Genomic DNA, 25,550 nt, shown 5'->3' with positions numbered 1-25,550 from the left:
GTCATTTCTTCTTTTTTCACCCAAAATAAGGGGGGGGGGGGGAACAGGAGCCTGGGTCCCTCCCCTAGATCCGCCACTGTGCGTTAAGAACAAAAGCAAGAGTTGTGAAAATCAGGCACGATCTCCTTCACACCGTTTTACAAGTAAAGCAGAGCAAACTTTCTCACTGGAATCCACGTGTTGTTCGTGGCGCAATGTATATATTCTTCTTAAATACTGATTATGTTTCTGCTCGCTCGCTACGCTCGCTCCGCAGCAACTAAATTTAACAATAACAAAGTAATTTAAGCGCTAAAGGCTAAAAGCTAACTTAAAAGGTACGTTTTAAGGACGGTGCCCACTAAATTAGTACAAAGGTTTTTGCGCCAGGTCAGGACCATGCGGAAAAAGTAGATCTTTGCAAGGGCTATTGGAATCCACAAAGAAAAATGGGGGTAGCCACGCATTTTTTTCGAGATAATTAGCATTGAATCGCAGCAAAATGCTGACATCAGTATTTTTCTAAAAAAAAAAGAAGGAAAGGATATTTCTTCACAGATTTCCTTAGAATTCGCCTTTACACACAGAAAAGCAAACACATTTACAAAGATCTTAAAACTTCATGGTAAATGGTAACATAAAAATCTTTTTTGGTATGTTTTTAATAAAAAAATCATTGCAACAGCGCTTTTGGAGTCTCTGACAACCTTCCTCTGGTTCAGCTTAAGGTGGCCGAACACAGTTTTCGCGTGCGCTTTTGCTGATGCAATTCAGCGCGCGCACAAGGATTGCAAAAACAAACATGCCGTCAATAGAGCGATCATTTTATTTACTCAACACCCGCACTATCTGCGCTATTTATCTCTATTATTGAACGCAGTGTATTGATGGCTTTAGTCTTTTATTACAAAGATAAGTTAGAAAAAGTAACGACGCAAAGAACCCAGCAATTCTCAGCTTTTTCTTTGTTACCGAAAGAACCCAGTTAAATGCAGCGCATGCGCAGTTGCTCGAAAAATTGAGACCGATTGCTTTTGCAGAAACATGCCGATTTCTAACGATCCAGTCGTTAGAATTTCAAGAAATTTGGCAAAAGAATAGTTCAGAAACCACGTGAATGATTTATCGCAAAAAATTTGAATTTTGACGTAGGGAATTTTTAATAATACAGAACATGCAGTGAAAACGGTTAAAGGCGAATTACGAAAATCGCCTATGTCAAAATTTTATTAGAACAGTGTTGACAGAGGGGATTTAATGTCAATTCGTAGTGGGCAAATGATGAAAAAAATCTAACGACTGGATTTTTTTTAAATAAACAAAAACCATTTTTTAAGCCTTGTTTTTAACCAGCCCCGTTGTCATGGCAACAGCACACACCTTAGCCAAAATGCGATAATAAACCCTTCTGTGGTTAACCTTGACGCTTGCAAAAAACGGGCGCCAAAGCATAAATAGCTTAAAAGTAATGGTGAATTAGGCAGAGGCTCTTGAAAACTGTGTTCGGCCACCTTAAATACAGTCTAACTACCTTTTGCTCACAACCAGAAACTAATCACGTGCAGAATAGGCTTGCCACTTCCATTTCATAACATAAAATGTAGGGGTAACCAAGCGTTTTTTAAAGTTATTGATCTTTTTTGAAAAGTTTTACGGTGCTCGTTACATTTTTTCCTGTCACCTCCCCAGTAAGTAAAACATTGGCACATCTCGCACTTGTTTTGCGCGCCCACTACGCCGTCTGCAGGTGCATGTTTACAGTTGGATTTCAGTAGAATTTTCGACAGTCAACAGCTAGTTTTTCAGCTGGAAGACGTTAACAGTTAGTGGTTTGCGAAATGCTGCTATTCTAGTGCCCCTGGTTTAAGTACAAGTTCATTAAATTTGATTTGTTCACAAAAGGAAAATTATGCTTTCATTTTTGTCGTGTACTTGGTAGCGTAGTTAATTGCGTCAATGTCAATCCAGCGCGCGCGAGGCGCTTAAACCATGCCTTGCGTGATGCGCAGAACGTGTGCGCACTAACAAAAGAAGGCACCGTCCTTAAGGGCCCATTAACCGATTTATGCGCGCGCTCGCGCGCGTTGCTAAGGAGGTGAAATTTCACTTCCGGTTACCTACGTCAGCCTGCGCGCGGAAAATAAAAACAACTCAATAACTTTCAAATTCGCTCACATTTTAGATGTTTTTCTTTGTGTTTCACAAAATGCAAAGTAAATAGAGTACAAGCAGAGACAAAATAAGAAAAAGACAGAAAAACAAGAGCAATAGAAAGAGAAAAATTAACTCCGTGTGGCTTTGTTTGATCTTACCGAAGTGCGCTGGTAGTGTAAATTGCGCATGCGCTGATAGGGTAACTTCCAATATATATCGGACGCACTTCCGGTTTCTTTAAATGCTAAAGGAAACGCGGTTTTTCATTAAATCCAGCCTTTTTCGACGGATTTCGATCAAAGCCAACGTTGGAAAGATAGCTATGCATTCCTTTTTCAAAATCATGCTTTTTTCAGAAAATTACGAGTTTCCTAATATTTTGAAATTCTCTCAAAATCTGACCTTTTAGAAATGAAACAAAATCTATGCATAGCGTAATATGGATTTAAATTAAAATATTAAATCAATGAAAAAAATCCCGATAAACTAATTTGCCTGGGAGCCTTTGCGTTTTTTCAGTATTAGTCACATGACCATGAGCGTGGCTTGATGACGTCATCACTAGTGTTACTAATCATTAAAAAGTTAAAACACATGAAATAACTCTGAACTAATTAAAAGTGATGAGGTTATATGAGAATAAATTTTCCTTAGCAACGGCTCGAAAAGATCGGTTAATGGGCCCTTAAGACAAGATTTAAAAGTTAAAATGGAATCAATATTGCGCAGGCTTGCTGGGAGCGCGTTCCACAGTGTAGGCGCAGCTACACTAAAAGATCTATCACCAAAAGATTTTTTCATTTTCCCTGCTGAATGTAATAGAATAGTGACTGAATTAGAGCGCAGTGAATGTAAAACGAAGATTTACGAGGATTTCCGAAGATAACTGAAGATTGCCGAGGACTTTAGAGGAAGATCCGAAAATGTTTCAATCATACACCAACAAATATAACTACAGTTTAAGGGTCAAACATGATATCAGTGAAGTTATCGATATCTTCACTAGTAAGGATATGGAAAATAAGCCACCCTAGTCCTGGATGTGATTTCGTAAGAATTTTACGAGTGGTATATTTTCCAGCAAAACACTCGTGTTTATGTATATAATAAACGGTCGTACTAAAGTACTAAAGGAACGTCAAGTATACGGTCGTACTAACGTTTTGAAGGAACGTAGAATATTTATACGGTCGTACAAACGTACCTAGAAGGAAAGTAAAATATGCAGTCGTACTAACGCTCTGAAGGAATGAAAGTTAGTAAAATATACGGTCGTGCTAACGTAACTATGGGTACCTGACAACAGCCTCTGTTTCAAATTGAGGCTCTTGACAACGTGGACTATTGCGACACTTAACTACCATGCCTGTTTCATTTGAATCACGGGCAAGCTTAATAATTATTTGTAATAGTAAGATTGGAGTACAATTCGTGTAGGTAATCATGCGGCTTCCAGTTTAATTTGGAATTAATTTGCACGAGTGAGCAAAGCACAAAGCTGAAATTGCACGAGCCGCTTCTTGAAACCATTTTTTTCTCTTTCGAGAAAACGTTTTTCAAAGTTTCCGCACAAAATTTTCGTCATCATTTTATGTGATATCATTGGCTTAGAAAATTTGCTATTGTCTTTCAGCCAATCATAATCCAGAATTACGATGTGTAATTGTACTGGTGTTACACTTGAACTGCATTGCTCTCAGCCAATCAGAATCGAAGGAGTAATCGTATCTATAACAAAATTCTCGATCGTGATTGGTTCTCAGCGCGCCTATTTGTCACGTATCAGCGCTTGATCACGTGGGTGTCCAATTTCCTCTAGTATGTTGATTGGACCATACATTTGACTTTCCTCCTTCAGAACGTTAGTACGACAATTTATTATATAAACACAAGCCTTACATACGGTGGCTACGCCCACAGTACGAGCGGCATTAAAAACCAAGCTGTCCTACCGAAACGACACGATAATAGTTTTTCTCTTCACAGCTGACAAAAAAAATTAGATAATTATAATTTGCTTTGGTTTCTTCTAATGCTTAACTCGAGAAATCTGGGTTTAATTTTACGAGGAACAGCAAATTTTGTTCGAAATGACACAACTAATAGACACCCACAAAATCACAGCTGCTGAACACCAGGAGTTTACAAGGTTGCACGAAGACTTGGTAGTTGACAACTGCACCTTGTTATGGTGGAGTTTTCCTTTCATAACACTGTTTAAAAGATACGCCATGGAAGAAACACGTGTCAATTTTGCAGAAGTTTTAAGTTGATTTACATGTGCTATGCTCGCCTGTTGGTTGTTCGTTAATTTCTTGGACAATTTGAAAGATTTTGTTTCTTTGAAACTTGCATTAATATGTTTTTCTAGGCCAAAGTCACCTGGACTGGAGTTTTAGCCCGCACTGATCGGTGTTGGAATTTGCGTCAAGAGGATGCAAGGGAAATTACCCATCAACCTCTCGTGTAAAAATCAGGTTTATTTTCACCTTTTTAAATTTCATATTACATGTTAAATTTATACCAAAATACTTCAAATTATGTCACGAGTTTAACAAGGTTTAAAACATAGTACCTCAAAAAAGATTTATAGATACCGTTACACAAGACAGCTCCGTGTGTTCCTCCTCTGCAACTTACATTGTATTGGACACAAGCGAGCCGCCATTACGAAACAGCAGTATTCTTGCTACATGTGGAGTTTGGGGAGTTTGCAAGGTTGAACGATGTTTGTTGCACTGAGGGATAATTCAGAAGGAAAGAATTGGCAGATAGATACAGGAAGTTTGACAGACAGACAGACAGATTTATTTCCCTCGGTAGAAATTCAAACTTCTATCTACTGTTAGAACTGAAAAGGAAGACTACCAGGACTCGAAAAAATATTTGAATTCTAGCTTTCCCTTCGAAAAGCTCTGAAATTTGGCTTGTCCTGGGCAATGGCAAGCTTGTTTTTGCTCTCCTTTTCATGACTTGACTGACAATCAACTTACCGTAAGTCCTTTAAAAAAAAGGTTAAATGTTGAATGTTTATAGTGGTCGATGTACTTAGCTACAACTAGCTAGTTTTCAGGTATGCCACTTAAATTGAAATATTGCAAATAAACATAATAGGCTTTTAAGTCCCAGCTGGCGGGAGGCAGAGCCAGTTGGTTATTTACAAGCACGACAAAGGAGTTGAATTGCGGTCTACCGAGAAACAACTCCAGCTTCGGAAAGCCGGAGGGCAGTTTTCGTGAGCCTTTTTACGGCTCGGGCGCCAAATGACACACACAATAAAGAATGCTAAACCAAATTGACTGAAATAACTTTAATTATAACTTGTGTCCTCTACTCAGATAATTTATTTCTCAGTAATCAAAGGCGAGCTGGTTTCTTTCTCTTCCTCAGCCCAACTTGGCAGTCCTGTCTTAAACTCCCAGTCTGGGCCCTGCAGTTGACAACAGAAACAGAAATAAAGCGTAAAAAGAATTAGGTGAGCAGTGTCAAAGCTTCTTTATTCTCACTTAATTCCGCGAGTAAATACTTCTTGCGACAGTGATGTTATACCATTTGAATCCATTTTTTCTGAGAAATCGCAGAAGTTTAAAATTCTCGAAATTTACGTACGCGCGATTATTAGTGAGAGAAAGGCATCTAAAGATTGAAGGTCTAATTGAACGAAAGAGCCAGACAAGATGACTGAGCAAGTATGAAGCGAACATTACTTGTGCCATTTCCCCTAAATGTGATCCTAGGCAGAAAAAAAAAATGACCAAAAGACACGTGTTCCAATTCCCCTGTTACTGCTGTTGGTGGACACTTCAGTCTATCATATATAACAGTTTCTGCAAGTGCGTACTTCAACATGAGCCAGCAGCATTTCAGTGACTAACCTTGTATGAGACAGCATGGAGACACATGATGAGTTCAGAACGTGTTGGATCTCTTCTTATGATCTGGCATTCACTACAGTCTTTATCGTAATACTGCTCAGTTGTGTCCGTACAAGATTGACTATCCTGATTTAAACAATCTCCATTGTCACGGCTGTTCATAACTTGGACAACACAAGACTGCTGCTCCACAGATTCGTCTTTGTTGCTGCTGTTTGTTTCCTCAAACTCAGACGATCCTGCTTGATCAATTAAGTCGCAGGTAGATGTTTGTGAATATTGTTCCTTTTGACGCTCAGCGTCATTACAGTTAGTGCTGTTAATGGTCGTGATGGTGGAAGATTTCGCCAGTTCAGAGATCACCTGTACAAAGCAATGCCCAAAAGTCAAAGTGTTTTTTTTTTTTTAACAGATCTGATGGGTCCTACTTGAGACTTGTATGATTTGCTGGGACAGTCTAGGCTAATACTACCAAAGAAAGGTTGATCATTAGTTTTTCAAAACAGAACGGACAACAGAGAGACCACAGAAAGCGTTTGTATTAAAAAGAACACGTGAGCTTGTATCCAAACTGATGGGAGCCAAGTTCACTGGCCTTAATCAGTAGAGTATCGTCAATGTCTCAGCGATAAGCAAGAACAGATAAGAGATTTGTTGAGAGCGTTTAAACAGAGGGCGAGGCACAAATGGTATCTGGAAATCGGTATAATAGGTCTTTTGCAACGGACAGTCACATGGTACAAAATCCGCCATGCTGGAAGGCAAGCTGTGCGCTGGAACAAAAAAAAAAACAAACAAAAAAATTCAAGCTTGACTGGTTGGAATCGCTTTGTTTTGAAGGCTGTCACAATCATTTGTCCTCCAGCATGGTGGACTTTATACCATGTGACCGTTTGTTGCAAAAGGCCAATTGATGTACAATCCTTTCGGTCATTCATGGCAATGTTCCAGAATACGTGTTGTTCCTTTTACACCTTTTCATCGGCAGCCAAAGATATGCTCAACACGTGTCCACTTAATACGGGTTCATATTACAGAAAATAAAGGGAAAACGTTAGAGATTTCCTGAGGTCCTTGTCCGTTTAATAGAAGGTGTCCTCAATATGGATTCCGTTTAAAACAGGTTTCAAGTTACCAGCTAAAGGCCAGTTTAATAAGTGAACTTATTATACATTGAACTCACTATCTCTTTTCTGATTGGCCGAAAGCGTACGGTGAATTTTCGAAATAAGCGCTTGTGACATCATCTAGCTGCAGATTATACAATAATCATGTCAAGGACGCTCAAGGTCACGGGTAATCATGTCATGTATGACCGCGGTGCATGATTTCTAAGGGTAATCATGTCAAGTTCGCGCGCTTTGTGTTGCTTGCCGTCGGTGAAGAAGCAAAAACATGACCTCCATTTTTTTTCGTTGAATGTATAATAAACAATTATTAGACGAGGTTTTTGCCCTGCGGCCTCGTCCAATTTTGGCAGTCCTCGAGTTTTTCTTTTTTTTTTCATCCAATTATTTCCAAATAAGACAACACACAGTCCTGTTACAAATAAGATAAAACAGTCCATTGCTCATACCTTATATACCAATTGGTCTGACACTCCATGTTTACCCCTGAGGGGTCCCCATGACTCATGGTTGTATATGGGATCATTTATGATTGGATAACCGAGCCACTGCAAGTGAACACGGATCTGATGCATTCGTCCAGTGTGTGGAACACCTACAAAACAAAACCAACTCCGCAACATTGCAGGAACGACAGATGAATTAGTGAGCCACATTTTAATGAGGACTGTTTATAACAGCAGATTCCGCCGGCTTCATCTTCTAACACTAAAAGCCGTTTTTAATGGCGTCAGCCATTCAACACTTCATTGCACTCAGACTTTCTGTTTTCAGCATCAGTTCTGAGAAAACTTTCCACGCGCAGAAACGCAGCGCGTCGAGCTCATTTTCTACAATTTAGTATTTCTTTGCAAGTGAATATAAGAAAGATCATATATTTGAACTGCAGAGAAAGATGTGAAGACATCAATGATTATCGCAGTTGTATACACAACCTTAGCTGGGCTGTGAAATTAAAGCCTGGAAAAAATTCAGGGGAACAGGACTAGATCCCATGACCTCTCCGATATCGGCGCAGGGCTCTACCAACTGAGCTATCAAGCCAACTGGGAGCTGATCACATTGTGAGTTCGAAAAAACACAAAATAACACGGAAGTGTCGCACATTTCCAGACGTGTTCTTTTTTTATACCACATGTAAGAATAACGTGTTCTATTTTTTATGCCACATGTACGGATAACGTGTCGAGATATAGGCCATAGCTAGAGTTCAATCATGTACTGTCAAACAGAATGAGTGTTGATCAAGTATTTAGCAATGCAACACCTTTCTGGCATTCTTTATCACAACACAATTTATTGACGGTATACAAAGTTAAAAGACCGTCAACTGATTCTATGTCGAGCACTGACACATTTGCTGTTGCTGTTACAGTGCTGTAAAAATGAATAATTGAAATTTTATGAGCCATTCGATAACTCACTGAATAAAATACATGTAGTACAACTGGTTCCAACTGGGTGTTGTCATCATTTTGTTAGTACTGCCTAGAATAAATGTTCCAATACTATTTGTAACTATTAGCAAATTATTCTTTGCGACTTTCCATCAGTACATGTATTTACACATCATGAAGGCTGGTATTGTTTCCAAAAGCCCCATGAATACTGCGGCGCCCTACACCATCTACAAGGTTCCCCACAATAAGCTGGCTAAACGACACCACAGACACAGAACACAACCAATGCCCCGAGCAAAAAGAGGTACAGATTAAAAAGAACGAATCAAAATAGAGGTTTTATAAGTAGTGCAGACCAACAGGAGGGGCATCGGGAAATATTGATATATTGACTATTGAGTAACAGCTATAATGCAATCACTTACATTTCACAATACTTGAGTTTCCATCGTAGCTAATCTTTTTAAAGAGCGTTTTACATGGCTTTCCGTCTCTACTCACTCGACAAACACCAATCTTGTGGGACACCACGACAATTGGCTCCTCACAGAGAACTTCCTCACTATAATGATAGCATTGAGTCAAAGGTATGGATGGTTAGATCTCCACTACCACGTTAACCTTCAATGGTAACAGATTGAATGTACACTATGTTTGAGCAATGGCTCTCTGGTCATAGTTGTTCACATGTTTTTCACAATGCGCCATGTGCTCCCATAATCCTGATGTTTGGGTTTGTAAGTCAGCTCTAAATGTCTTAGATTAAGAAGTTTTAAGACAGGTTAAAATGTTAACAAGCACAACATGTTTACCTTGGAAATTCCCCTTGTACTTTACAAACATATTCTTTCTCTATTTGTCTGTTTCTCACTTGGCTTTCAAGTTCCTGTGCCTTGGACAGTATTCTGCTGATACACAATGGATTTCATATGTAACTGCTGGCCCTGATGTCAGCCTTACAAATAGATTCCACGTTGCCGTGCGTCTGTTAAGTAATTGATCACAGATGACGTCAAAATGTATTAAGAACAAAAAAGTGGCACAGGAGCCGTTAGGTGAGTGTGTCACAGATGTTTTTACCACATTTTGATGTCTTCTGTAATCTATTACTGAATAGATGCAAGGCAACATTATTTAAGAAGTACTTTATCTCGTTCTGTCATTTCAGCTCAAAAATTAGTATCCAAGGCATAAATCTGTGGACAACTGAGAACATATGAGGACAAGAAAAGAGAGCAAAGGACACCCATAGTCGACTGAGACACATGAAGATAACTGGGGACAACTGACGAGGGAGGTGCTGTTAGTCTTAACAGTGAATCATTCTGATTTACAGGACACAAACCTTGCAAACATTAAAATTCCAGACGTGAGCCGATCTATACGGTGAATTGCTTCAAGGAAGAAAATGGTTATACAGAGTTAGCAATTTCAACAGTGTCAAATTTGTACAATTGTTATCTCTTAGCATAGCTAATCACACGCATGTGACGACAATTAAGGATTTATATTATGAGTGATGTTTGAAAGTTCTCTCAAATTACATTTCCCTCGGAGTGAGTTCAATTTGAATGAATTTTCAGATATCACGAGTAGTGTAAATCTTAATAGTCTCTGATACAGGTGGGGGGGGGGGGGGGGAACTGCAACACAGGCTATGTAAATCCTTAATTATCAATGGAGCTTTCATATTATTACTCGTTTATTATATGACTAAGAAAATTCCGAATGCATCTGCACCACTCACTCCTACTTTCATTCAAGTGATTACCTGTCTAATTGTTGAAGAAAGATTTTACAAACAGCTAAGAGAAATTTTTTGTGACAAAGCTATTTGTTTTCACAGAAGCCGTCACACTGTTGTATGTTAGTGACAAAGTACATGAATCAATAACATTGAGGAATATATACAATAGTAGTACAATTTTTAAACCCCCCAAAATTACATAATGTAGCAGACCTGTAGTAAACTTTGTTTCAAAATAATTTTACAATTTTGAGCAGTTTTCAATGATTCCAGTGTAGTTTTTTTGGAGAAAAATTTATATTATTTTTTATTATGATAATTCTCATCAAAGTATGGTAAAGTGTATAACTTATAGTAGACAACTTGTTTTAGATTTTGTTGTAGAACTATTGTTGGATGTTTCGATGTCATTGGCCTGTTTACAAAAAAGGTTTGCCATCCATTGTTCTCTATTAAGGTTTTGATTGGTTGGCTAGTTGCAATGTAACGTTTTCTCTAGTTGGTAACTTAATTATACAGTGCAAGCTTAATTTGCTTAAGTTTACAAGCACCCCATTAGTATAGACAAATGTTTCAGTCTGAGCAAAAACACAGTTAATTGTTTTTCATGAGACCGTCTGGTGAAAGTGGCCAATAAATACCTTTTGGAGTACATTGTACACACTCTTTATTCCCTCGATTAGAAATTCATGCCTCATCAGGTTTGTAATGAAAAGCAAGTAGAAACTAAATGATATTGTATTCAATTACAACTATAAATTTTGTCAGTTGTGTTTACTTCACTGTGAACAGGAGCCATTGGGGTAGTAAGAGTTAAATTATACTTGTCACAACATCATTTAACAGGGACAGGAATTATGATTCGAACGACTGCCCTCATCAGTTAATACAAGCAAGTGTTCATGTCCCCATTGTAGTTCTTAGCAATGTTTGTCTCTATTGCAGTAAGATGGAATCCACCAGAAGTTCGAGCAGCAAGTGGACAAAAACCTAGTACCAAGATTATTTACATCGTATTGCAAACTTCGGTGTGACTGTTTTAAATATCTTCTCAAAAAAAATCATTTCTAGCGACACCAAACGTGGAAAACGAATGTTGAACTTCATATGAAACACTTGAAAGTACTGGTGAAATGAAACTGATGATGAAATTTTGCCTGTGTTTGCACAAGTTCTCTGAACTTTGAAATTTATTTTCTCTTGTTCCCATGGGAAATTGTTTTTGGTGTTATTTGAGGCAATTATTTATGTATTTAGCTTTAAGAAAATGTAAAAATGCCTGTAAAATACTTAAAATTATTCTGGTACCAGATTTTTGTCCACTAAAACCTGAAATTGCTTGATTTTCTGTCGGATTTCATCTTAAATTGTCACTAGAAACCTTGAGAAACCAATTTAGTACTAAAATTCATTTGAAGGCCTACACTTAAACTCAACTCATTAACATCTGAGATTGATGTTTTTGAGATTGTTTTATGAATTGATTTAATAATCCATAAATACCAAAAGCCACTTTTCTGTGCACAAACTTAATAAAGTTACACTACAAGTGAAATACTCACTAAAGAGATTTGTTAATCCATGTTCTTTTCCAAGAAGGAACACAATAGTATTATGCCTGTATCTTCCACAAGGATGAACCTGACAGTAATACAAAAGATCTTACTGTCAAAATCCATAACGGTTTGGTTTTGTAAGCTGGAATTCAAAAATTTCCTAAATCATCTGGAGTGAAAAGGAGGTTACAACTACTTTCTACTTACAATAAGATTGCAACTTTTAACAACAGTAAATTCCTGGCAGATCTAAGTGGAAGGTGCAGTAGCCTAATGATTAGTGCTCTGGACTCCAGATTCTGTGGTCCAAGTCCTGGCCAGGGTCATTATGTCTTGTTCTCAGGCAAGACACTGTACTCTTACAGGTCTCTTTCCACCCAGGTGTATAGGTTACTGGTCAGCTAATTTAATGTAGGGGGGTAACCCTGCAATGTACTAGAATCCCTTCCAGGGTGGGGGAGGGGGGATTAGAAATACAGAGACAGGCCACTTCATACTACAGATTCAGTACCAGCCTGATAGACCAGTAGTCCTCATGTAGACTTGACCTACCCTAGATCTAAATACACATTCCAATGATTAGTAATAGTAATTGGACCAAGTGCAGTACAATTCAGGGAGTAATCGCGCGAGTAATTTCAAAATCGGACGAGCGTGAAGCACAAGGCCAATTTGAAAGTATGAGCACAATTACTCCCTGAATTGTACGACAAGAGGTCCAATTACTAATTAATTGTATCTATAAAAAATTTCGGAATTAAAATGCCTCGTGAGAACTTCTTTCGAGCGAAAATGTCTGTAGCGCTTTTCCTAAGTTTTGAAAACTGAACGAAACATTGCGAAAAAAGCCATTAAAGCACGCGTAATTGATGTGTGAATCATGTGGGTATCCAATTACAAAAAGTTCAAATCGGACACTGAAATTGGACACCCACGGATCACGCGCCGATTATGTGACAAATAGGCGTGCTGAGAACCAATCATGATCAAGAATTTTGTTATAGATACGATTAGTAATAAAATAATTATTGTAATTGGTAACAATTGAGCCATACTGGTTCACTTGAGGCAGCTGCAGTTCAAGGCAAATGAACACTGCTACCTCTTTCTTTTCAGGAAAAATAAAAAAATTCACATTCCTTCTTGCCATGGTCTGAGAAATTACATTTCTAATGTTACAGTAAGGAGCCCACAAGTGTGAGCACTTTTAATTTCTTCACATTCTTTCATGTGCTCAAGAAAAGCCATCTTTGGCTTGTGATTGCATGGTCCGCACTTAAGCGTACTCTTAAAACCGATCAGGCTCCCAGCCCCAACAATAGACCCTGGTAGGCTATTCCAGTCCCATACAATTTGGATAGGAAAAGAATATTCATATGGATTACACTTTGTTGGCTTAGCATAGAGCTTATACGGGTGGTTAGTGTGGGTTAAATTGCACTTGGTGAATTCAAAGATATTGTCAAAGTTTAGTTTATTTATGACAAAAACAATTTTATAGCACTCAACTAAAGAAAGAAACAGTCTATGTGTTTCGAGTGTAGGCCACATCAGCTTCCTTTAACGATCTTTGAGATCAAGCCAAGAGCTGAACTAAGAAATAATGGCATTTGTAGGGACGGCTTATGTCTTTAAGGTTCTTAAAACATCTTGACTTTTCAGATTTCCTGATTACGATGGGGTGCACTTTTCCACCAGCAGCATTGAGGAAAAACGCCCATGTGTTTGGCTGCTTTGATTTTTTCCCGCCAGTGCAACAACCTCCCTTTTTGTTAAGGCCCGCTTCTGGAAGAGCTTTCCAAAACCAGCCAGTTTCGTCCATATTCCAGATGTTTTCTGGCTTCTAGCCTTGTGATGGCTCTCTGGATCTTTCTTTCCAGCTCTCAAAAGTTTCAGAATATACGTCTCCTGCTTCCCCAGCCATGCTCATTGTGGTTATATTACAGTTTTTCTTGAATGATTCTAGCCAGCCATTTGAAGCTGCGAAATCTTTAATTCCTAATCTATCAGCCATGATCAGAGCCTCTTCTTCATTGTTCCAGAGACCTGCACAGCATGTACCAGTCCCATGGTGACTGATTGACATCTGCAAACTTTCCACAATGTTCTCTTGTCTGTTTTTGGCCTTAACTTAGATTAATATGGTAAGCAGCTAAATTTCCTCTTTCTTCCTGTATCCCACATTTTGATTTTTCTCCGCAAACTTGATAATTTCCACTCTTTTCTCCAGTGTGAGACCTGATCTTGCACTCTGTGAAGAAAGCTTGGAGGCTGAAGTTTTGCCAGATGAGGAGGGTTTGATTGTCAGTGCATCAGCTCTTCTGTCAAGTTAACTGACTGATCTGTATATTAAAATGTGCACTTAACACATGCAACCTATTTTCAGTATACTGGTAGACTAAAAAGTCGTTGCTGATGCGTGACACTTGGTTAAAAATGATTGAAGCAATACTGGATGTATAAATATTGGAAAGTGTCAAAAATGTTCATGAAAACACAGACGTTTTGGGTATATGACCCTTCTTCAGTGTTAAAAAACCGTTAAAATACGCAGTAGATTTGTAACTACGTTAGATGGGTGCGCGCACGTAGAAAAATTGCGTGTGCATTGTTTAAATGTAGCTGAAGTTTATGTTTAGTCCATGCGGCTGCACTGTTCCTAGCTGAAAAATCAGCCTCATCTCCTGTTGTTTTCGCTGGATGTTGGTGCCACTACACAAACGCATACTACGCACCTGGACATCTGTGATACTGTGGCCCGTAGAGTTGAAATGTTGCCACAGGAAATCCAGGAGTGTTCTTGCATATGCTTCGCAAATGCTTGACTTCTGAGGCTTCGCCCGGTTTCACTGATGTAGAGATGGGAGCATCTGTGGCAGGATATGCAATACATGAGATTTTCCGACATACATGTAAAATGTTCTCGGATAGTTAAGGTGCATTTAGGACCTGGTATCATGGTGAGAGGATTGATGTACTCACAGGTGTTGCAATGAGAGCGTTGACATGCACATGACCCAGGCTGCTCAGTCGAGGAGTTGTTGGTGGAGCGTACCAGCATGTTTCGTAGGCTGAGGTTGTGTTTGTATGCCACAAAAGGTGCTCGTGGGAAAATGTCATGCGTTTGCAGATCTGTTGATAGAATGCAAAAGTTCTGAATTAGATACCGTTTAATTTGGGTGTTAAAGGGGTGGTATGTGAGGACCACAGGCACTCTATCAACTGTTCTTTCACCACGTTCGGACCCACTCAGAGCGTCTGGACGACGGATGGTTGTTACCCTACACAGATCATGCTCGAGGGAATTACACGGATAACCACACTGTGTAAAAAATGTAGTCATGTCCCGAGATTTAACCAGGAAGTCATCATCGTCGGAGCAAAGTTGACACCGACAGAGGAACTGGCTGTAAGGGATAGCACGCTTGCAGTGGTCAGGATGAAAAGAAGAGAAATGGAGTATCTGTTTCCTTGTAGAAGACAGAGGTTTGAATCTTATCATCAGAAATGCGTAGGTTGATGACCAGGAAGGGTAGTTCCGTGTCAGTAATACTGGATGTGAATTGAAGTGCTGGGTGGAAGTTAGAAACGAAGTCAATGAAGGCTTCGAGTTCCTCTCTCCGGCATGACGCCGTTCCAACAATGTCATTGATGTACCTTTTGTGCAGCTGAGGTATGAATCCGCTGTACTGCTCACGAATTTGTTGTTCTACATGTCCAATGAACAAGCAGGCATAGTTTGGCCCCATTTTGCTCCCCATTGCAGCTCTACCAAGTTGACGATAGTATTCGTTGTTGAAAGAGAATGAGTTTAAGGTTAGCACCAGCTTGGCTAGTCTTGTGAGGGTGGACGTTGAAGGTTCTTTGACATCACGCTTGTCAAGGAAGTAGGCCAGCGCTTGCAGTCCAGAGTTGTTAGGAATAACCGTGTACAGTGATTTGACGTCCATAGTAAACAGAAAGTGATGATCTGGTGAAGCGGTGTCGAATCTGAATGAATCGAAAATGTGGAGTGCATGGTTAGTGCATGGTTAGTGTCCTTAACATAGGTTGGGAGACTTTTCACATATGGAGCCAAAACTTCATCAAGATAGGCGGAAATGTTCTCCGTAGGACAACTGCAAGCAGACACTATCAGCCGTCAAGGATTGTTGGGTTTATGTATCTTCGGTAGAAGATAAAATCGAGGTGTGCACGGTGTGGTGACGATGAGGTTCTTAGCTGAGGGTGGTAGTGTACACATAGAAATCAATTCATTAACCGTGGTCTTTACTTTGTGTTGGTACTCTTGAAGCGGATCAGCGGTAAGTTCTTCGTAGAATCTTTGGTCAGACAGTTGTTTTTGAGCCTCTTGAATGTAAAGAGGGCATGACCAAACAACAACAGCTCCTCCTTTATCCACTGGCTTTATTTACCACGTCAGTGCGTCGTCTGAGGTCACACAAAGCTTTCTTCTCAGCGTCCGACAGGTTGTCGTAATGGCGTGTAAGGGATCTCTTAAAATCAAGTGTGTTGACAAATCTACGACAGCGGTCAATGTAATGATCGACAGCAGAGAATTGGCCATCGGGAGGTGTCCATTTAGATACCTTGGCATCAAAATTAGCAAAAGGATCCGTCTCTGCAGGTGGTGTATTGGCTATAAGATCATTGTCAGCTTCACCATCAAAGTAAGCCTTTAGTTGAAGGCGGCGGAAGTATTTCTCACAATCGGCCTTGACCTGGTATTCGTCAATCCTTTTGTTCACAGGAACAAACGTTAGGCTTTTACTGAGGACTGAAGTTTCAGCTTCCGTAAGTTCAAGGTCTTCAGGGATGGTGACAACAATCTTTTTGTCCTTCACATTTGCATTTGTTATGGTGGAATGTTGGGTGGATGAAAACTTATTCGGAGAGAATGAAGTTTCCTGTCTTTGAGCAACTTCATTTCAGAATATAAATGAGAGTTCATTTCAGAGATTAATTGTCTAGTCATTTGGTAATGGGCTGTTGTGCAGGTGTCGCATAAATGATTAGAAAAACACGTTAATTCGATGGAAATGTGTCTTTGACTAACCTTCAAGCTCTGGATTGTGGTTTGCATCGAACGTTGAAAGCATGAGTTGGTAATCATGCTTAAACGCTTATTGTGACGGTCGGCACTAGTAGGGTGAAACTTGATTCTGAAACCCTTCGGAATCGATCGTCCACGCAAACAATGGCCAATGAAGACAATGTGGCCTGCGACTTTAGTCCTGGATTTCCTGTGGCCCAACATTTCAACTCTATGGGCCACAGTATCACAGATGTCCAGGTGCGTGGTATGCGTTTGTGTAGTGGCACCAACATCCAGCAAAAACAACAGGAGATGAGGCTGATTTTTCGGCTAGGAACAGTACAGCCACATGGACTAAACATAAACTTCAGTTACATTTAAACAATGCACGCGCATTTTTTCTACGTGCGCCCACCCATCTAACGTAGTTACAAATCTACAGCGTATTTTAATGGTTTTTAAACACTGAAGAAGGGTCACATACCCGAAATGTCTGTGTTTTCATGAACATTTTTGACACTTTCCGAAATTTATACATCCAGTATCGCTTCAACCTATTTTCAGTGTCCATTAATACAGGTTTTTAACAAAAGACATGACCATAAAAGTCAAGTTTAAGGTGTCCACGTCCGCTTTTAAAATAGGTGTCTGTTGAGTACAGGAATTTTTTACAGTGGGTGAGAAAAAAAATGGGACTTGTACTGCTGTCCGCTTACTATGGGGTCCGCTTAAAGCAGGTTTGACGGTAATCTGAAAACAATTTACTTAATTAAGTTTCAACTTACTGGAATTGAAGATGGTTTATTGAGGACAACTAGTTCATCAGTCAATTCAATAATTTCTAGAGGATTTCCCACCACAGGAGGTTCATGTCTGAAAAAAAGATACCAGTAAGTTCTTACTGTATACATGGGTAGAAGAGATAAAAAGGTGAGTTGGAACTTTCCAATATTTGTATGAAGTATGAAATAAGCATATCTGTAGACGTAAATTGAGAGTACAAAAGTGGAGACATCTCATACCATTTGCTGAGTTGTGAAAGTTTGAAAACCTACGATCAACAACCTCTGTAGATTTGATGATGATTGCACAGCACAAAATAAATTTGGGAAAAACAGCATTGATCAGGAATCCACTTCTTACTTCTGTTGAAATCTCCCACACTCAAAAGTCTTTGTCTATATTTACTTGATTTCCACAGTACAAGTTCTTTTTGAGAGGAAATAACTGAACCTGTTTTGGGTTTTGAAGGCAAAGGATAACCCTAACAATTAGCAATTTCATAATTTAATTAATTGATAATTTAGGGCCACCTTTCAAACAGTGCCCCCTGTCAAACAATTGAGTGCCCATATTCAACTGAATATCCCTCCTATAACATAAAATAAGCACCATATATGACACCTTACACTTGTCTCTCCTCTCGTATTAACATAAAGAATCCTGACCTTAGTTTAGTCTTGAGAAGCATGAAGGTACATTGGCAAGTTAAAATAAAAGAAAACACCCAATAATTTTGATTAAGTACTCTCACTGTCTCTTATAAGCATCCTTAAATTACTGTAAGTTCCAGTCATGCTCAATGGCAACTTCAATGATGTAATACTTTTCTGATTTTTTTCAAACAAAAAATAAGCGAAAAAAGAAACCCAAAACCAAGCAATCCCTTTCACCCTAGTATACATTTCTTTGCAAAAAAAAAAAAAACACAAAAAAAAACATGGGGTCCCATATTTCCATGCATTTGCAATGGATTCTTATGAAAGTTCACATATTTGTACATGAAAAATGTGAAAAATTGTTGATATTGTCATTGTGACATCATCAAAGTGGTCCATTGAATCATCAGATGAACTGAGAACTAAAGAGTGTTAATCAAACCTGTGAACTTTATTGCAAATGATGTCATTGTCTTTAAGTATTGTTTTGCAGGAAGCCACATCACCATTCACTGCAAGAAGACAACATCACTGACATTCAGTATGGAATATTCAGTACGAAATTGTTGACACATAAACATGTGTCAAATGTTAGAGCAGTTTTCACTACTTTCATGCCCTTCTCATCCCCAGGATTTTGCATTTTCTTTCTCACAGTTTTCTTTCACGTCACGCATAACAAATTTAGAGAAAAAGGAGTACTCAAGACATATATATAAATATAGTCTCTGGGTTTTCAATCGAGTGTCGTAAAATTAAAATCAAACCAATTACTTACCAATTAGACTACTCAACCAATGTCAAACCATAGTAAAACCAAAACCAAAACCACTTACCTCCCTGATTACTTTTGACACTCAATTGAAAACTGCTCTAACTAACCTTGTTATTCATGTGCATGTTATTTTATCACAAATAAAGTATTGCCATTAGCCACTTATATTCAAAACTTACATTCATTTTTATGTGGTTTTCAGTGAAAAATGTCAGCAGAAAAATGTAATCTATTGTTACATAAACCTTTCAAGTTATTTTCTTTACAATATTGAGTGTCACAAACAATTTCCCTAGAAAGTCTCTGACTACATCCTAATGTTAAAAAAAAAACCATGGTTTATACTACAGAGATCTTGAGTTATTTTGTGATATTCTTATCTTTCATAATTTCTCTTAACTATTCTTCTGTTAGACAGCCATAATACACTGTCCACATGTTAGCATATTTCTGTTGTTTCTTTCTGTGAATTGAAGTCTATTAACAGACTTCTTCAAAAGAACACCAAATGCAAACACTAACTTGATAATTAGGCTAACATGCACCTTAGTCTATCATTTGATTGGCACCTGTTATTTTTCCAGCCGTTATTGCTTTCTCCTGTGGGAAAAATATTTAACAGCAAGTTAGAGCCTAACATTGATCACTAGTAAGATTAGTTTGGAATAGAAGTTATGCATTTGAAAACAAACTCAAACTGTATAACTCGTGCTATTACCAAGCATCTGCTAAAATATATACCACAATTAATTCTTGTCAGTGTTTGGTTTATTAGCATTCATAAAGGTACAGCTGTAAGGTATACAACTAAACTTCATGCAACTTACAAAGGAAGAGATTGAGACCAGGTAGGATTCAAAGCCAAATCTCTATGATGACTAGTTATGTGGGGTGAACAGTATAACATCACATCAGTGAGCAAAGGTTTACAGTTGAAAGCAATATTTAGTTGACTATATTTTTGCAGTTTTAATTTGTTCTCAGAAGCTAGTGAGTGTTGTAAAAAAATATTTAAAATAAACCACTCAAGTGAACTTTGTCAAAAGTCCCTGACTTGTAAGAGGCCATTTAATAGTAAGCTTTTTTACACACTCAGAAGAACCTGAACTTCGACAGGGATGGAACCCCAGATTTAGCAATGCAGTCCCCTTGATATTATATACAAGGAGACTTTGATTTATCTCCAAGACATTCATGTACTGTAGCTAGATACAAGTTAACGCTATAACTATACTGACGTAATACTCCTGTGTCTCAGATTGAAACTCTTCCTTAAACACATCAATCAAGCTGCGTCCCACCCAGCGTCCTTTGCAGTAGGTGGTGAATGTGAAGTAATATGGATGAACACATCGCAAACCTGTAAACATCCAGACACCAAAACTTTAGAAATTGTATGTAAAATTATTGTAATTAAATATCTTAACATTAAAGAAATGACAAATGAAATACATCAAAAAACTTGCCATGCAAAAAAGGTGCACTTTTTTTTTTAGCAGATTATAAAGAAGAGATGTGACATCAGATCATCCCACACTCAACTCAGTTATGTACGGCTGGTTAAATGAATATTTATTTACAGCTTCAATTGTATAACTTACTGACTCATACATTGGAAGTGTAGCAGCTCTCATAAACTTGTAATTCCGTTTGTTGTTATAGTGTAGCAGCTGTCTTGTTTTGCTTCTTTTGTTTGCTTTCTTAAAGGGCTTCAAGCCACTGATGGCAGACTTTGTGAGAGCTGCTACCCAATTACCAAAAATCTAAGATATTGGACAAAGGTTGAGGCATTGGTGGTTTAATAAAAACTAAATAATTTTAAGGTGGAGGAGTTTGATTCATTCCTAACTAGAAAACCTTATCAGCCACATGCGATGTTTTCCAGTGAATAGCTGTGCTCTTACTGAGTAAAGCCAGACTTACAAGCGAATCAGCGTAGCAGTAGCACTGTCTGGGTGAGAAGCTCACCGGACTTTACAGTGTAGCCCTGTTAATCAGGCCACAATGGAGCTGTCAAAATCTAGTTGTATATTAAACAGGTTGGTAGTATTATAAACAAAGTGATTCCTGAGCTTTAATTTGGGCTAAGAAAAGCGGGAACTGGTAAATCAAACTCCCAACCCTTAACTCCAACTTTCACCTACTCACAACTAGTAACTACAATTTGCATTGACATGGTGACCCCAAACTTGGCAATTTTTACATTTCTTTGTAGATTGGAAATTATTGTCAGAAAAAAACTTCCAATGGATCCTTATGAAACCCTACATTTACTAAATTCAGCATGATAAAACGAGACATGAGGCTTTTTCTTGTTTGAATGAAAAGAGAAAAAAAATGGAAAAGCATGGCATCGGTAAAAAGTTCATTGATCACTAACAAGATGGTTCAAATATTGCACATGTTCTCTTTTCTATGATTCAATTGAATGATCTGATTTGAACCTGGTTGCAGCTACTGTACAATGTTTCTTATGTATTATATATTTTATTTTTCATGTATTTTAAAGATCTCTATAAATATTTTTGCTTTTGTATTATTTTATAACTTAGGCTTTGGGAAGAAATACTTTTCCAGTCTTTTAGAAGTAAACTAGTATATCTGAAAAATTCTTGGCTGGTCCACAGTTTTCTTTTTGGATTTCAACAGCTCTTGCTGAAATCTTCTTCATCCACAAAGTCCTAATTTGACTTTAATTTTTACTTGGCAGGCACCATCCTTAAATAGAAAGTTTGGGACAACAATGCTGTGGAAACAACTCCTACAGCTTGTGTGCCCACATCATTACTCATTATCCCAAATTTCAACATGTGTCACTATAACTTGTGATAGTTCACCACTAAATTTTCTCTGATTCTTATTGGTTTCAATCAGTCGTGTGATGTGATAGTGTTCATCAGCAGAGAGACACTATCAGCCCATAGTGGCTGTCTGAAGAAAATATCCAGATGGACAGTACTTGTCCGTAAAATTTTTGCTGTTAACCGACTATATACATGAATAAAAATTTAATTGATCTGCGTTTAGTGGGTTTTTGTCTATTTTCTTTCTCAAATTTTACATTTGGCTTTCCTGCCTTTCATAAAAAAAGTTGAAAACAATGCAATGTATGTAATATGATTTTTGAACTGATGCACAGAAGAAAAATTTAGTGGTTAACAATAAAGAAAATAGAGTGTTTATGTCTCAGAACTATCGGTCTGCTAGTTGCCCCTTGGAAATTTGATGTTCTTAAAGTAGTATATTTGCCCTCGAAGCTTCACTTTTTGGGCAAATATTTGTTAAATTAAGAGCGTCAAATTTCTATGGGAAACTATCAACTGATGGTTCCTCCTCAACAGAGACACTCTATTGATTCAATAGAACCACCAGGAATGTTCTCTGTTTCTTAAATAATATACCATACCCTCACCATTTCTTAGGTAGCATGTGGTTTCTTTTAAAAGTTCATTATCAAATCCTGGGTTTTTGATATTTTTCACCTTTGGAACTTTCTGAAATAATACAAGAAATGCAAACAACATTGACAAGAATTAAATACCTGAACAAATATCTGCAACACTTTAACAATTGAATTAACAATTTCAGTTTGTTTTGTACCAGCACAATCAAATACAGTTGAACCTGTATACAATGGCGACCCTTGGGACTTGAGGAACTGGCTGGTTAATACAGGATCACTAAAAATACTCACTGGGCGTGGTCTAATGATGTAGAACTGTACTTCAGCACATTACAGACATGTGGAAATCGTTAACGATACTAAACGGCTGATTATTAGCTTACAGTAACTTTGTACATGCTATTTCTTTATAGTGATGATGGATAGCATTTTAAATGCAATAAAATACCGCATAAAATGACATGTGGCTTAGTTTCTGTTCAAGGGTGGCTGCTCAACACAGGTGAATATAACAAAGAAAGACAAACATAGGACTGCTACAGGGTAGCTGCGGCCACCTAATAGGGGTGGCCGCCTAATGCAGGTAACAAATACAACGTTGCATGGGCAAAAGATCTGAACTTTGAAAACTGGCCACTTAAGGTAATTCCCCTGAAATAAAACTGCACATAGATTTTTGTCCAATGAATATTTATCATATGAGAACTTTAATTATAAAATAAAAAAGGGGGGTGCCCATGCTCATTAAGGAGCAGTGAGACATTGAAAATGTCCCATTTTAGCGTTATTTAATGTTTATTACAAGAACGCATTCCAAGTTATTGTAAACTCTTTATGAGCCCAGACTCATGAAAACACGCCTCAAACGACAGTCAATACTTGTGTCGGACACAAATAACCTTTTTAAGTTTGATTTTGACAGACAGCTTCAGGAATCCTTGTTAAAATATTGGAACCAAATTGCTTGCTACGGCTATCGAACTGCAAAATAGAAAAGACTACAGTGGAGCTGCTATTTTCCTTATTTATTCAATTTTCAACAATAGAAATCAGATCAGTCTTTTCTCACGCAAAGCTAATGATTAGTTGATTAAAATGACTGGAAAAAAATTTGGGGTGCCTGAGCTCGTTAGTGGGCTATAGCCATTTTTCAACTGACAGAACTCAATATCAAGGCAAATCCACCATGTTTTCAATGTGCGCGTGCACGAACGCAATCCTCAATAGGATGCCCATGAAGATCCTCAAAGGTCCTTGAAGGATTTCACCAGGGCTACATGTTGGTTATATATATGTAGAAATACTAACAATATAGCACACATGATCCTTAAAGGGGGGGAGGTCCATCTTCACTTCCAAATGGTCATGAATTTGTTGCTAAGGAAGGTTTCTAATCCTCGTATTTTGAAAACCAGACCTCCCAACAGTACGCTTTAACGTGCACAGTTTGTTCAATAATTTGAGGAGTCTTGCAAAAGTTCCAAATCACGGCCATATTTGACCAGTCATTATAATAGAAAAAACTTAAAACTAAAAAGGCATCTAAATCTGAAAATATAATCAGAGTCAATAAGTTAAGAATGTCCATGTGCTCAATGCTATGTATGGGTCTTATGGAACTTGCATTATTATAAAAGTTATGAGCTAATAAACACCCGTATTAACAGACTTTCTACAGTAGCTTTCCTCTTTTATGTGCATATGATTAAAAAAAAGGCCAAGTTATTTCTGAGTCATAAAAAAATTGGAACTCTTCCTCTTTTCTTTCAAGTTTTAAGGATTTAAAATTCTAAAGTGCAGCTTAGGACTGGCATTAGTTACGCACGAGAAACCATGTTTTTTTCAAAGCAAACACTCCCTCAAACAAAATTCACCATCTAGCACTACAAAACACTCCAAATTAGCTTTTCCCTAAAGATCGCCTTCAGCAATCTCTTAGCAACTGTTCTTAACTGTGACATCTGCAGTGGCCTCATGGTTAGTGCACTGGACTCTGTATCAAGTGGTCTGGATTCCAGCCCTGCCAGGGATTATTAAGTTGCGTTCTTGAGCAAGACACTTAACTCTCACAGTGCCTCTCTCCATCCAGGTTGATAAATGGGTACCGGTATATTTAATTTTTAACTTAAGGTAATGATGTAAATAGCCATGTATTATTACAGTATTTTTTTAGCCTATTTTTACAAATTGATGTGAGCTGTTGAATTGAAAATAAAGTTGCTGCGGGTAACCCTGCGATGGACTAACATCCCATCCGGGGGGAGTAGAAATACTCGTAGTCTCTTCATACTACAGAAACCAACGCCTGGGTGGAGTATGGGGTTTGGACGTCTGGATGTTGCTTATACAAGGTAGACGTGTTAATAAACCGCTGTACATGTTTACCTTGCTTGCTTGCAGTTAGCACGGTTAGGTTTGCTCGCGGTTAGTGTCACTCCATTTTGCTTGCGGTTAGCGTAACTCCATTTTGCTTGCAGTTAGTGTCATTCAATTTTGCTTGCGGTTAGCTTTCATTTGTATGTTAGGGTCACTCTATATTAATTTATATTACTGTTCATTATATGTAGTTTAAATTTTGGGCATATCGGCAGCTAGCAGCACGGTGGTACAGTGGTAAGAAAGGTCATAGTGGCCCTGGTTCGGCTCCCAGTGAGTGCAAAATTATGTAGTTCTTTTTCGCCATAAAATAGTTACAAGACTTAAAATTTTAAGTCATATTTAGTTGACATAGTGTTTCTTCGTTTAGGAACCCGAGAGGAAGTCACCCTCAATCTACGCCCGTGAGGTAGAAACATCCGAGATAAGCACTAGCATGATGGGCCAGTGGGAGCGAAGGCAGAATTGACTATTTAATGTTAGACATCAGACTCTTGATAAGCTGGTCTATTGTAGAGCCATAGTCAGATGATAAAAAATATAATGCCAACCTCATGTTGTTTTCTTGATTCCGTTTTGGCTTTACGTTTTCTTGCCCGCTTGCTTTCAACGACCTTCTTCCCTTCTATGTCGGCCATCTTGGATATCGTGCGTAGGACGGAGAGGACTGGAGCTGAGAATCAG

At 38.3% G+C, this 25,550-nt stretch overlaps 1 protein-coding gene and 1 pseudogene across 1 annotated transcript; both read right to left on the bottom strand.

Annotated features, from left to right (window-relative positions):
• Window positions 1-5,428: 5,428 nt before the first annotated feature.
• On the bottom strand, window positions 5,429-25,519 carry LOC110048745 (pseudouridylate synthase RPUSD2-like). Its single transcript, XM_020754523.2, has 13 exons — window positions 25,418-25,519; window positions 22,500-22,581; window positions 20,326-20,447; window positions 19,657-19,687; window positions 18,755-18,824; window positions 17,659-17,746; window positions 11,845-11,923; window positions 9,881-9,929; window positions 9,348-9,440; window positions 8,961-9,097; window positions 7,585-7,730; window positions 6,009-6,371; window positions 5,429-5,563 (listed from the first exon to the last, which is right to left on the bottom strand). Exons 1-13 carry the CDS (start codon window positions 25,502-25,504, stop codon window positions 5,477-5,479), a joined length of 1,434 nt encoding a protein of 477 aa, XP_020610182.2. The 5' UTR covers window positions 25,505-25,519; the 3' UTR covers window positions 5,429-5,476.
• LOC149106037 (uncharacterized) lies at window positions 14,187-17,203 on the bottom strand (annotated as a pseudogene).
• Window positions 25,520-25,550: the final 31 nt, after the last annotated feature.

This window comes from Orbicella faveolata, unplaced genomic scaffold (genome assembly GCF_042242905.1).
Source record: "Orbicella faveolata isolate gen_17 unplaced genomic scaffold, um_ofav_v1 contig_3, whole genome shotgun sequence".
Classification (NCBI taxonomy): Eukaryota; Metazoa; Cnidaria; class Anthozoa; order Scleractinia; family Merulinidae; genus Orbicella; species Orbicella faveolata.
The sequence above is the reverse complement of the archived record's forward strand: the minus strand, read 5'-3'. Positions and strand labels throughout refer to the sequence as shown.

Coding starts and splice junctions, on each gene's coding strand:
- LOC110048745 (XM_020754523.2), bottom strand. CDS start 25,504: ATGGCCGACATAGAAGGGAAGAAGGTCGTTGAAAGCAAGCGGGCAAGA. Junction 9,098..9,347: donor GTACAAGGGGAATTTCCAAG/GTAAACATGTTG, acceptor CTATCATTATAG/TGAGGAAGTTCTCTGTGAGG. Junction 5,564..6,008: donor TCCATGCTGTCTCATACAAG/GTTAGTCACTGA, acceptor TGTCAACTGCAG/GGCCCAGACTGGGAGTTTAA.